This window comes from Dipodomys ordii, unplaced genomic scaffold (genome assembly GCF_000151885.1).
Source record: "Dipodomys ordii isolate 6190 unplaced genomic scaffold, Dord_2.0 Scaffold5, whole genome shotgun sequence".
Classification (NCBI taxonomy): Eukaryota; Metazoa; Chordata; class Mammalia; order Rodentia; family Heteromyidae; genus Dipodomys; species Dipodomys ordii.
This window is the reverse complement of record NW_012267221.1, coordinates 21,764,865-21,778,984: the sequence shown is the minus strand read 5'-3', so window position 1 is coordinate 21,778,984 and position 14,120 is coordinate 21,764,865. Positions and strand designations below refer to the sequence as shown.

The window sequence follows — 14,120 nt, the reverse complement described above, 5'->3', positions numbered from 1 at the left end:
TGAAAATGTTCTAGAACTACAGTGGTATAATTGCACAAATGAAGTGCACTCTGAAAGGGTTAATTTTATTAGTATGTAATCAATGAAAGTCTTATTACAAAAAAGTAGCTTCCTTATTTTAGAGAGAATAAAAAGGCTCTATTATTTAACGTTAAGACCAATGAAGCAGGGCGTCGTGCGGTGTGGACTCTGGGCAGGGCCAGGCCGGGCCGGGCCGGGTTCGGGGTCCAGGATGCTGAACGTTCTGTCTCAGTCCTTCCCAGGCCCCAGCTCCCAGCAGCGCGCCGCCTCTGGGGGCCGCAGCAAGGTCCCTTTAAAACAAGGCAGAAGTCTTAGGGATTGGATTCGACTGACCAAAAGTGGAAAGGACCTGACAGGTGTGCAAGGCAGGCTGATAGAAGTCACTGAAGAAGAACTTGAGAAACACAAGAAAGACGATTGCTGGATATGCGTAAGGGGGTATGTTTATAACGTCAGCCCTTACGTGGAGCATCACCCTGGCGGGGAAGAGGAGAGAGCAGCGGGAGCAGATGGCACGGATCTTTTCGATCAGGTTCACCGTTGGGTCAGTTATGAATCCATGCTGAAGGCATGCCTGGTTGGCAGGATGGCAGCTCACTGCTCTGACAGACTACCGTGAGGAAAGGTGAGTCTTAAATGGTTTGCTTCTGAAGAGGCCAGCGACAGATGCGCCGCCATGGAAAGTCCCTCTTCTCCAAGCTACGACTGGTTCCAAACAGACTCTTTAGTTACCATCGTCCTGTACACAAAACAGAAGGATATCAGTTTAGAATCAATAATCATTGATCATCAGGATGGTTCCTTTAGAGCAGAAACAATCATGAAGGATGGTTCATATCTTATACATATTGGGCTAAGCCATGAGGTTCAGGAAGACTTTTCTGTGTGGGTTGTTGAGAACGTGGGACAAATAGAGATTATCCTTAAGAAAAGAGAGGATACTTCCTGGAAGAGTCTCGGCCATCCCCTGGAGGTGCACGGTTCATTTATTCCAAGGAGAGATAGAGGTCTGTACAACAGGCAGTGCCGGCTGGTGTCACTGCTGACACGAGGCTCTTCTGTGTGGCCCTGTCTCCACACACTCATCTGCAGGTGCCGGCTGGGCACTATGTTTACCTCAAGCTGACTACTGCAGGTACAGAAATAGTGAAGCCATATACACCTGCATCTGATTCCTTAGTCTCAGAGTGCAAAGTTCTTCCTAACAGTAAACACATTTACTTTTTGATCAAAAGTTATCCTTCTGGACTCTTCGTACCCTCTTGATCGTCTTGAGATCGGAGATTTTGTTTCTGTAAGCAGTCCTGTGGGCAGTTTTAAAATATCCAAACTCCAGGAATTAGAAGATCTCTTTTTATTGGCAGCCGGAACAGGCTTCACACCAATGGTTAAAATTCTGAATTATGCTTTGACTAACGTACCTAGTCTCAGGAAGATAAAGTTGATGTTCTTCAATAAAACAGAGGATGATATAATTTGGAGAAGACAATTGGAGAAATTGGCATTTGACAATGAAAGATCTGATGTTGAATTTGTTCTCTCAGCACCTGCTTTGGAATGGAATGGCAAACGGGGACACATTTCACCAGCTCTTCTCTCTGAATTTTTTAAAAGAAGTCTAGAAAACTCCAAAGTCGTCCTGTGCATTTGTGGACTGGTACCATTTACGGAGCTTGGAACTGGGTTGCTGTATGATCTTAACTTCTCCACAGATGAGATCCATAGTTTTACAGCATGATGAAGACCTTCCATTGTCTTCTATTCAACCAGGTTATTTTCATCTGTGATGGACTGGCTTTTTTTGTTTGTTTGTTTTGCTGGTCATAGGGCCTGAACTCTGGGTCTGGGCGCTGTCCCTCAGCTCTTCAGCTCAAGGCTAGCACTCACCACTGGAGCCACAGTGCCACTTCTGGCTTTTTTTTTTTTTTCTTCTGTTTTATGTGATGCTGAGGAATTGAACCCAGGACATCATGCATGCAAGGCAAGCACTCTACCGCTGAGCCACCTTCCCAGCCCAGGACTGGCATTTTTTTAAGTGAACATTTTTGTATGTCCTAAAGGTTAACTATAGTCCAGGCTTCCATTTCTTAAGTGAAATCCAATGTTCCCTCAGTACAGGTAACTTTTGGTTTTTTACTACTGATATTTAACCTGGACAGCCAATCATGGCAACAGTGACATGTAAGATTCTTTGTTATGGGTTACAAATTTCCTTGTATTCAGATTGTTTCACTGTTCTACCACATCATTTGCCAATGGTCACTTTGATTATGTTTCTATGCTATTGTAATGTATTATTAGCAATACATTCTATTTTACTCAGGAATTGATCATTTATGTCTTTGTTGTTAATATTAAAATGTGAAATATGGTAATTTATTAAGTGACCCAACAATTTTTTGTAGGTATGGCATTGATGCAGAGTAGAATAAAATTATACTTCAGTACTTGAAAAAAAAAAAGACCAATCAACCAACCAATGTTGATCTATTCATTTATAAAGTAAGATCAGGGGCTAAAGATGTGGCTTAGTATGCTTTGTATGCCTAAGGCCCTGGGTTTGCTTCCTAATACACGAGAAAAGAAAAACGTTAGTTAAAAGAGGAAATCATTACATAAAGATTGATACTTGCAAATACTTTATAGCAACTTGAAACTAAACTTTGGTGGGGGGGTGGGGGGCAGGGGAGGATTGGATGGGGGGCGGGGAGAGGATGGGAAGGGGAAACAAAGGAGGAGGCTACAATGCTTGATAAGAAATGTATTCATTATCTTGCCCATGTAATTGTAACCCCTCTGTACAGTATTTTCACAATAAAAAAAAAGAATGTAAAAAAAAACAACTAAGTGTTTTGGTTTAATTATTTACTTTTTTTGGGTCAACTCGGTACCTAGAGCTTTTGCTCATTAGCTGGTGCTCTACCAACTAAGCCACACCTCCAGACCTTGTTTAATTATTTTTGATTCAAGGTCATGGCATTTTTCTAATTGTCACCCTGAATCCAAGTTGCTTCTTGCCCTTGATGCTGAAGTGAAATTGCTTTGATAAAGTCTTTGAGGACTGGTAGATAATTTTTCTCCCCAGCCCATCCCACTCATGCTGTAATAGGCAGTTTCCTGAGGTTTGTTCCTCCCGGAGTGAGGAAGTACTGAATTGCACTTTATGGTGGCTAGGCTGATATCATACCCTCACACCGGGTTTCCCTGTTAATCTGCTTCATTTCTACCAAGGCCCTTAGTCCTGTTCTGTGAGACTTCACTGTACCAAGGAGGGAACCTATAAGTTTTTGCCTCCGGACGTGCTATTTCTGCTTTGTGCTTTGGGGTGACTGAAACTAAGGCCCCTCTCAGTCTCTTTCACCCATACTTTATTTGGCAGTAGTTTATAGTGTCCCAGTTTTAGCAAGTCTTCTCAAAGTACTCAATCTTCTTCATAGAAAAGCCAAGCTTTTCTTATTAACTTTCAAATTTCAATGTAATAATTAAATTATGTAATTACAATAACACATAATCTTGTAAAATGATGTTTAAAAATAAACATAATTAGGCTCTTGGTAGGAATACAACCCTTGAAGTTTCCTGGAGAGCACTCATAGCTTGCAGATTAATTTTGTCTTTTTTATTAGCATACATTAGCTATACAAGGGGGGATTTCTGTGACATTTCCACTCATTTATAGAATGTATTCTAGTCAATCTCTGTCACTTTCTTGACTCCTCCTTCCTAATAACAACATCCAGAGGTTTTATTGTTCTATTTTCATACTGACAACATTTTGACAATATTGTTTTGTCTTTTGCAACATTTTAAAATTGGAACAAAGGGGCATAATCTAAACACTTAGCATAAATCAAGATTTCTCCTATTAAGAAGAAATGAGAAGACTAGAGACATATAGCAATAGACTCAAATAGAAATGGACTGAGAAAGGTATGAAATATGGGTCTGCTGAGGGATAAAAACCTAAGAAGTTGAATTCTACATTACCTTACCCAGACTCATATTAAAATCTGAGGTGTGTGCTGGGACTGCTTGCTTTATACCAGCTATAGTTGGTAAGGGGAGATAACAATCAGATCCTCTATGTGTAATATTCTATGTGTAATATCCCCTTGATGACAAAATTCATTAGCTCACGTCTAGAGGACTTTACCCAGTAAAGTGGTATCTTCATCAACTCTATGTCCTGGGAGAATGTGTGAAGTCTGATATGTATCATGCTATGCTGCCTCCTGCATTAAAAAAAAATCTTTCAATTTCTATGCTTTATTGCTATAGAAACTTTCTCACCCTCTAAATCTGTATTTTCCCATCATTTCAATTACCTTGTTTGACAACACAGATTTTGAAGAGTGTAGATTACACATTTCTAAAGCTCAGCAAGTTTTTGTTTAAAATTTGTGGCTTTTGCCAGCCCAGGTAGAAAAGTCCCCATGAGACTCTTACCTCAAATAAACCATTCAAAAACCTGAAGTGGTGCTGTGGCTCAAAGTGGTAGAGTACTAGCCTTGAGTAAGCACTCAGGGACAGCGCCCAGGCCCTGAGTTCAAGCCCCATGACTGACAAAAAAATTTCATGGCCTTCATTGTATGTAAATACAAGATTAAAAAATTAAAAAAATAGGGCTGGGAAGGTGGCTCAGTGGTAGAGTGCTTACCTCGCATGCTCAAGGCCCTGGGTTCGATTCCTCAGCACCACATAAGCAAAAAGAAAAAAGCCGGAAGTGGCGCTGTGGCTCAAGTAGTAGAGCGCTAGCCTTGAGCTGAAGAGCTGAGGGACAGCGCCCACGCCCAGAGTTCAGGCCCCACAACCGGACCAAAAAAAAAAAAAATTAAAAAAATATGTATGCTCATGTATTTGTGGGAAGTATACTGACTTTGGAAATTTATTTTGAAATGCATTGAGAAGCTGGATAGGTAAGTAATAAATAAAATGTTCAATCCACATGGTTGGTTTGGTACTTATTCAGTACAAAATTCTTTCAACTTTGCTGAATGTTTAAAATTTTGGGAAAGATCCTCAGTTGGTATATTTCAATTATATATAATTTGCCTAAAATATATTATTCTTTCTGTAAGACAGATTCTACAGCAACGCATGGACTAGAAATTAGCTCCTAAATTTTTTTTTTTTTTCTAGGCATGAGGCCTGAACTCTGGGCCTGGGCGCTGTCCCTCAGCTCATCAGCTCAAGGCTAGTGCTCTACCACTTGAGCCACAGCACCACTTCCAGCTTTTTCTGCTTATGTGGTGCTAAGAAATCGAACCCAGGGCCGCATGCATGCAAGGCAAGCACTCTACCACTGAGCCACCTTCCCAGCCCCAGCTCCTAAATTTTCTATAGAGTTCTAAAAGATATGTATTTATAGACATGGGAAGGAGAAAATACAAAAAATAATTGAAATGGAAGCCAAATTACACTGAGCAATTACTAATACTGGTGTTTTTATTTCTATAAAAATAAGTATAATTCTGAATAACTTTAAATTATTAAAAGAGAAATATCTTTTCTGTCAAGTTTACATAAATCATGTTTATCCAAATTCTATCTTCAATAATCCTTACAGCAAAAAAAAATATATTTTGGGTGGGGGAATATAGTTCAGTGGTAAGAGTGCTTGTCTAGCATATAGGAGGTAGGCTCAATCCTCAGCCACAAAGGAAAACAAAAACTTCACATTTACTAAAGACCTTCATGAGGGGCTGGAAAGGTGGCTCAGTGGTAGAGTGCTTGTCTCGCATGCATGAGGCCCTGGATTCGATTCCTCAGCACCACAAAAAAAGAAAAAGCTGGAAGTGGCGCTGTGGCTCAAATGGTAGAGTACTCACCTTGAGCCGAAGAGCTGAGGGACAGTACCCAGGCTCAGAGTTCAAGTCCCACGACTGACAAAACAAACAAAACACACCTTCATGAGTACTCAATATTATTTGTTAGGATGCTACATATTGGAGTTTTGGGGAAAATTTAAACAAGGCTTTCAGATAAATCTATATGTGTTTTTCATCTTCATACTTTCAGCTGGGGAACCTGAACAAATGAATGTCCATAGTCTTAATTTCCTCATTTCTACAAATTTCTAATTTTTAAAAAGGATATATCAGGCATCAAATATCCAATTTGAAGAAAAAAAATGCAGAATGCCTTATTTAAATGGACAAAGTCATCTCCTTATTAATTCAAACAGTAACTGTGACAGAACTTGTTTTTCCCCAGAATTGTAGAAAATACTGACAAAAAGTAAAAAAAAAAAAATTGTTACATTGATATGAGTTAAATGCAGAAATGACCTCTTGTGTCTGTATTTCCTGATAGAAGCTACACACTTAGCCTTGAATTAAATGCTCAGTAATATTTTCTATTTTGTACCTGTCATTGCTACCTGCTAGTCATCACTGAGACAGAACAGAAAGCTATTAACTACCATTCTCTTTCCTGCCTGTCAAATGGTCGAAAGAGTAGTTATATAACACTGGGACATTAGAAAGCATGTACTTTCTGGGAAGTGTGTAGTATACTTTCTGGGAAGTGTGTAGGTATTGTCTCTTGCTATTCATGGCATCGTAATTTTTTAAAAAAATCTTTGGGGACTTTCAAAAAAAATCAGCCGTCCTGTTAATAATGCAGCTTACATTCCCTTATTCTGATAATACTGTCTGAAACTAAGCAATTGCAGCAAATCCTTTTAGTTGGTGTATAGCTCTCCTACTTGTCCATAACTCTCTAATGGCTTTCACAGTAGGTTCAATTCCTGCCTACTCAAGTTCCATTTGGACCTTGGTCTATTTTGATTTTGGCAATAGTGATACATTAGGAATTTCTTCCCTTTTTTCTTGTCTCTTCTTTTGTGCCAGAGTTCTTTTGAACTTAAGGCCTCATGCTTTTCCTCGGGTTTTATTTTTGGCTCAAGTCTGGTGTTTTACTACCACCTGAGCCACACCTCCACTTCCAGCCCTTTGCTAGTCAAAGATAAGAGTCTCACAGACTTTTCTGTCTGGGCTGGCTTTGAACCTTGATCCTCCAATCTCAGCCGGCTAAGGATTCAAGGTATGAGCCACTAGTGCCCTGCCACATTAAGGAATTTCTAAGTAGTTACATCATACCTAGAGGAGTCCCATCTACAAATCTCCACTATTTCTAAAATGTCTTTCTAAGTAGATGAGTTTCTTGATAATCATTTCACTAAAAAAAGTGATGACTTTGAAGAGAAACTCAATAGCCAACATAAAGAAAAAAATCTGGGCAAAGAACTAGAAAGATATCCTATTCTAAATATCCTTGAAGTAGAAAGCAATTGCAATTACACAGCAGAACCTGCTCTGTAGCCCACACAGAATCATTTCCTTTCTTTTCACTGCATTGTGCTCTTCTTCTCAGACTTGGTTTTTAAGATATAAATTCACTAGGCAGGATGGTGTATATATATATGTGTGTGTGTGTGTGTGTGTGTGTGTGTGTATATATATAGAGAGAGAGAGAGACAGAGAGAGAGAGTCTAATCCAAAGTTTGGGCAGTATGTAGCACAGTGAAAGTATTCAACTGCTTTTTAATCACTATAATGGCACTTTACTGACTCTTCTACAGTGAACTGAACTGGTAGAGGTCAGGGTACCTTTACTTTTACACATAGCTATAAAAATATGGCCTGAACAAAACAGACTCACAGACTAAGTAAATGGAATGGTGGGTAAAAATAGTTTCTTTAGATACACTAAAGAATTAAACAGACTATATATCACATAAAAAAGTTTATTTAAGGTTTGCTTGGAATATTTCACATACATCTCTACTAGAAACACAAACACTCAATGGGAACATCAAACCAAGGGACTAAAACAGTGGAAGGAAAAATGGGAAACTAGGAACCCATTCTTGATATTACATTCAAATATAAAACATACACACACACACACACACACACATACAAGATTTTTTAAAAAAACCTATAACACATTTTTGGCTCAAAGTATGTTTTCATAAGACATATCTCATTCTTAAGTAAGAATGGTATATAGGATAAACAACTTCTGTGTTTTTTATATCTTTATTTTTGTCTCTATCTTGATATTACTAATCAAAATTCCACATCATCTTTTAAGAACCATGTTAAATACCTCTGCATTGATAATACTCAACAACTGTCCTTCTCTGCTCTCCAGTGTTTTATATTTACATTAACACCAGGTAAATAAAGCTTCAAAATCTCTTCAAGATCTCTTGAGACAGCATTCTAAAAAAATTTACGTAAAAGGTAGTTCTTTGTCTTAATCATCTGAATTAACTAACACAAGACCTTTTTTGGAAAATACTGCAGAATGTGCTATGCACATAGTAAGCAGCTGCTGGGTTGGCTACAAGTTTTGTAAGTTGCAATTATCTCACTCTTTTGAACAACTTCTATTTAGGATTCCTTCTTCTGCTTCTTCTTCTTCTTCTTCTTCTCCAGGATCACATATCATCTGGTAAACATATAAACTGAAGACCCGGTTGGGTTTCTGTTCTATATGTAGTACCAAGTCTCTGTCAAAGTAGACTTCATGGCTATATGTCTATAATAAAAACAAAGTCATATGAAATCTCCTTTTCCCAGAACCCTATTCACTGCAGTGATACTCAAGTGTCACAGTACCTATGCTAGGATCTTCAAATACACATTAAGAGGCAAAGAGGTGCCAAAAATAGATTTATTTTTCGTTATTTGTGGATATGCAGATTACTAACAAAAAAAAGAACAGTACAAAAAAAGAGAATAAAAAGAACTCTGGACTCAGATTTAATTGTCAACACTGCTACTACCTATCTCCCTGTGTAACCAAGTGCAAGTTGTTAGGCATTTCAAGTTCCGCATGGAAAAACCAATGTTAGAATATCTGCTGTTCCTTGTGGCTTTGACATTGTACAATAATTTGAAGAACAGACAATGTTTCCAAGTGCTGCCTGGAAACCCAACTTACTTAGATACTGTCTAAACACCTGTGGGGATTCACTACATTAAAATTTTACTTTTTAAGTGTTATCAAACCTACAATTGCAAGAAAATCAAAGAAAGGAAACTACATGTGTCAGGAAGATACATAATTTTTATCTTCAAGTCACAGGAAAGAAGTTAGGACCTCCTTAGTGCCAAGAGAGGGACAATACTTTTTTCATGTGGTCACTGACACAGGTGATTCTAGACTACTGTGGACGGACACTCTGCAATAAATAGAACTCATTAAAAAAAACCTTATAACTGTATCCCCAGGGATTCTACTCACCACATCCCATGACTCCACTAGTGGAATGCTTTTAAGTAAAGTTCCATATTCATTACAGTGGAAATCCAGGTGAGCTTTTCCCTCAGCATCTATTTGAGTAACAGCTACCACAGAAAGCAAATCCAACTCATCTTCATAGTCCACAATTTTGAAAGTCTTGGGTATAGATGAATAGGGCAGAAGAAAGAGGGTTAAATGCAATTAATGAGCAGGAATAGTTCTACATTTAAAATTTAACTACTCTATCACTCACAAAAATATTGCAGAAGGAAGAATAAATGGGTGAGTGAATCAGTAGAAATATGTCTTATCTATGTGCCTAGTAAAAGACCAGTCAGTCCTTAGACTGCAGATTTTGACAAATAGAACCAAGTCAATCAAAGTATAACTGACATTCTCTACAATATAGCAAACAAGAGTTTCTTCCAATTCCAAAGAGGTATCCAATTGCTGCCTCTGCACTGTGTTCATGAAGTCCCAGGAAAAAAAACATAAGAAGCTAAGATCTAAACCCTGATGACTGCTCTCTAAGTTCTTCAAATTTTCAAACCAGCTGGAATCTGTGGCTTATACCTGTATTCCTAGCTCTTCAGGAGGAAAATTTCTGAAGGATTGTGGTTTAAGACCAGACCAGACAAAAAAGTACTCTAGACTCCATTTCCAAAAAATAACCAACCAAAAACAAAAGTGAGAGGCACTGAGTTGAAACCTTAGTATAAATTTTTTTTAAAAGTTCTCAAACTAGAATGTTATTTCAGCAAGGACTAATGGCCCCATCAATACTATTTAAACTCTAGTTGCTATATTTTGGCTCCGTGGTGAAAATAAAATGGCTGTTTATACTTAAAAGGGAATATTAGGAACTAAAATCCAACCCACAGAACAGGAATGGGTCAAAGGGACTAGTTATAATAAACAGAGAGAGAAAAAAAACAATAACAACAACAACAACAACAACATCTGCTTCCAGGGAAAAATCCTGAGCCTCCAAAAGCCTCACTGGGGAAGCAGATCACTGCCTAGCCAGTCATGGATGGGCCAAAGAAGGGCACATCTTAGCTGAGACCCTAAAGTTAATATTTAAGATAGGTACAATAGGGCTAGAGTATGGAACAAGTGGTAGGTTTGCCTAGCAACTATGAGGTCTTAGATTAAATCTTCAGTACTAAATAAACAAACCATTCATACTGAATTATTGGTTTTATTTTTTTGGTGCCAGTCCTGGGGCTGAACTTAGGGCCTGGATGTAGTCCTGGAATTTTTTTGCTCAAGGCTAGTGCTCTATCACTTGAGTCTTAGCTTTACTGTCGGCCTTTTGATGGTTAGCTGAAGATCAGAGTCTCATGGGCTTTTCTGTCCTGGCTGACTTTGAACCCTGATTCTCAGATTTCAGCCTTCTGACTAGCTAGGATCACAGGTCTTACTATCTTTCACTTATATTTCATCAAATTGCTCTTTAATCCACTTACATTTTTTGACTTTACAACCTTACAACATAAAAATATACAGAGCTATTATAGGTGATTCCTTTTTATTTCTCTTTTGCTTTAATCCTACCATGGTCAAATTTTTCTCTCCCTTCTTATCCCCCTCCACCACACATTTTAACAAGGTCTTGCTACTTATTAAGCTCAGGCTACACAGGCCTTGAACTCACAATCCTCATACTTCAGCCCCTTGAGTGCTAGAATTACAATGCATGTACAACCATGCCTGAACACAGACAAATTTCAAAATGCAACTTTTTGCCTGAGTGTCAGTGATTTTTAATGTACTTTAAAAGTAGGACTCCCTTTCAATCTTTCCTTTAAAGGCTGAAAGGTTTTGTTTCCTAATCTTATGATATAGAACAGTCCTATTTTTGTTGCTACCTCACCCTCACTTCCATATTAACACTACTTTTGGCATATCTTTCTCAATTTTTTGTTTTTGTTGTTTTTCTGATATTGGGGGGCTTGAACACAGGGCTTTTTAACACACAGCTTTTTAACACACAGCTTTTTAACTCAAGGATGGTGCTCTACCACTTGAGCCACAAGATCTACTTCTGGCTTTCTGGTGGTTAGAGGTAAAGAATCTCATAAATTTTTCTGTCCAAGTTGGCTTTGAACTGCAATTCTCAAAAACCAAAAAGATGCATCTCAAGAATTTTCAACTAAGCAATTTTCCTTAAAAACGGTACTTATCAAACAACAAACTAATCATGTTTTTAAATTATTTTGATCTTATGAACCGTTCTTATAAATAATTCCAATAAGAAAAGAGAGGAGTGGGGTTGCTCTGGTCAAAACAGGACACACTTTCAGCCTGCAGGGAGTCGCTTGACAGAGACTCAGAAGCAGTATTCAAAATTCACCATTCAGTATATACTGGTTTAAGTTTGTCATGTTTAGTCCAATTAATAATACCTCTTGCTCTGGGTCATCATCCAGAAGGTTAACACTTTTTTTTACTACCCGTCCAGAAGCTGTAACAGTAAATAGGTTTTCACTCTGTTATAGGAGAGAAATAAAAAGACAGTGTATGTAGTCAAAGATAAAACTGATATTAATAAAGCATAATAAAAATGGTAGTAATAATTTGATAAAACTAATCAGCCCTCTGATCACAATTCTTTCTTCAACTGTACAAAATCTACATCAGAATTTTGGTCCGTTAGCAAAAAGTACTTTCAGTAAAGGTTTTAAATGGAAAGCATTCTAGAATTGCAAAATTAACTTTGCTTTAATAGAGTACAGAAAACAAAATAGCTCTGCTTTTCAAAAATTCTTTCTCACCTCTTTTTATAGTCTTAGTTTTTTTTTATACACTAAAGGAAAAATGCCATCTGGAGCTAAAGCAGGTTATATGGTTTTAAAAGATTTATAGATACCCCAACTAACTCTAGGTTTCCACAACTAATGAAAGCCAAAGGCTTACTTAATAAAAACCTTAAAGAGAAACCTAGATGGGAAATGAAATAAACAAAAGGTAAACAGGATAATCAACTCTCTCCAAATCTCATGTACATGGGGATAAGACATGCAGAAAAATGAAGAGACCCTGTAGTTCTATTTTCGGTAATAAGGAAAATGCATTTGCACATTACAAACAATTACGTACAAAGAGTTTAAAATGTATTCTTGACTTACTTTGTTTTCCCTATTGGCCCAAATGACAAAATCTTCAGAAATTTGATGCTGAGAACTATTATTTTCTATTTCACTTAGTTTTAGAATTCTGGGAAGGAAAAAAGAATTCTAGGAATTAAAGATTTCAAAGCATCATCAACATTAAAGTTGAACTACTGATATAAAAAGCAATAAAAATTATAGTAACAATAGAGTTCTTTTCTCCTGATTTTAGTCTGTAATAGTAAAGAAAGAAAATAGAATAGTTTAGTTATTACCCACACAAATCAATTCATATCATTAACAAGCTTCAAAAGCACAACGTTCTCAAAGTTCCAAGTCTTACATGCATGCAACGAGAACAGCAGAAAGGAGACATAGCTACTGTGGCCAGGGACAGCTGGACCTCAAAGTTGCCAGAGACAAAAAGACTGGATGTTTTAAATCACTCAGATATCTTAATTGACACTAATAGTTAAATGTTCTTATATTTTCTATTTTTTGTAGAGACAGGTTTGAACTCAGCTCAGAGCCTTGCTTTATACCACTTGAGCCATGCCCCCAGTCCTTTTTGCTTTAGTTGTTTTTTTATACAGGGTCTTGTTTTTTGCCTGGGACCAGCAGAGCATGATCCTCCTACCTCTACCTCTCATATTGCTAGAACCATTTGTTGAGAGGGAACTAACTTTTTGCCTAGACTGGCCTTGAACCACAAGCCTTCTGATTTATTTATTTATTTTTGTCAGTTGTGGGGCTTGAACTCTGGGCTTGGGCACTTTCCCTCAGCAATTCAGCTGAGGGTTAATGTTCTACTACTTGAGCCACAGTGCCACTTCTGGTTTTCTGGTGGTCTTATTGGAGATAAGAGTCTCATGGACTTTCCTGCCCAGGCTGGCTTTCAACCGTGATCTTCAGATCTTAGCTTTCAGAGTAGCTAGGATTTCAGGCATGAGCCACAAGTGCCCAGCTTCTGATTTTTTAAAGTAGCTGGGATTAAAGGTCTAGGCTATCATACTTAGCCTAAAAGTGTATGTCGTTTGAAACCTAACAAAAATCACATCCCTCTTGTGGTTCATAGTTTCTTTCTTTTAAACTTAATTAATCACAAGCAAGGCTTGTGCTTGCTAACACTGAACTATATCTCAAGCCTTTGAACTTTAAAAGTCAAACTAATATGGGCGGTATGGATGTTAAAAAAAAAACATTAAAAGTAATGTCTACTGAAGCTGAATCACAGTTTAAGATGTTTTCTAAAAGTCAGTATGCTTATTTCCTGAAATCTATTCATTTTCCTTTTATCAGATGAAGAGACATACCCTGACTGTTGTGAAGCATAAAGCAGGCAGACATCTCCCTTCTTATTCAGTACATACTCATTGAACATCTATTCTGTGCCAAACATTTTGCTCAGCTTTACAGATATCAGCAAAACAGACCCTTTCCCTGTCATGATAGAAACTAATTAAAATTGTTCTACATGCTGTGGAATAAGAATGCACAGCATATGCAATGACAAGATGATTAGTAAGTTAGGGAAGGTCTTTGTGCAAAAGTTAAAATAATGGGCTGGGAAGTTGGCTCAGTGGTAGAGTGCTTGCCTTGCATGCATGAGGCCCTGGGTTCGATTCCTTAGCACCATATAAGCAAAAAGAAAAGAGCTGGAAGTGGCGCTGTGGCTCAAGTGGTAGAGCACTAGCCTTGAGCTGAAGAGCTGAGGGACAGTGCCCAGGCCCA

At 37.9% G+C, this 14,120-nt stretch overlaps 1 protein-coding gene and 1 pseudogene across 2 annotated transcripts in view; one reads left to right on the top strand and one right to left on the bottom strand.

Moving 5' to 3' along the window:
• The first annotated feature begins 228 nt into the window (after nucleotides 1-228).
• Nucleotides 229-2,139, top strand: LOC105994790 (annotated as a pseudogene).
• A 5,615-nt stretch (nucleotides 2,140-7,754) lies between these two features.
• Nucleotides 7,755-14,120, bottom strand: part of Dcaf17 (DDB1 and CUL4 associated factor 17) — a 38,634-nt gene continuing 32,268 nt past the window's right edge. For both annotated transcript variants that reach the window (XM_013030900.1, XM_013030908.1), the window contains exons 11-14: nucleotides 12,408-12,495; nucleotides 11,685-11,768; nucleotides 9,277-9,432; nucleotides 7,755-8,568 (exon numbers count right to left, since the gene is read on the bottom strand). In XM_013030900.1, coding sequence (XP_012886354.1) covers nucleotides 8,398-8,568; nucleotides 9,277-9,432; nucleotides 11,685-11,768; nucleotides 12,408-12,495 — 499 coding nt within the window. In that variant the 3' untranslated portion in view covers nucleotides 7,755-8,397. The remainder of the gene's footprint in view (nucleotides 8,569-9,276; nucleotides 9,433-11,684; nucleotides 11,769-12,407; nucleotides 12,496-14,120) is intronic.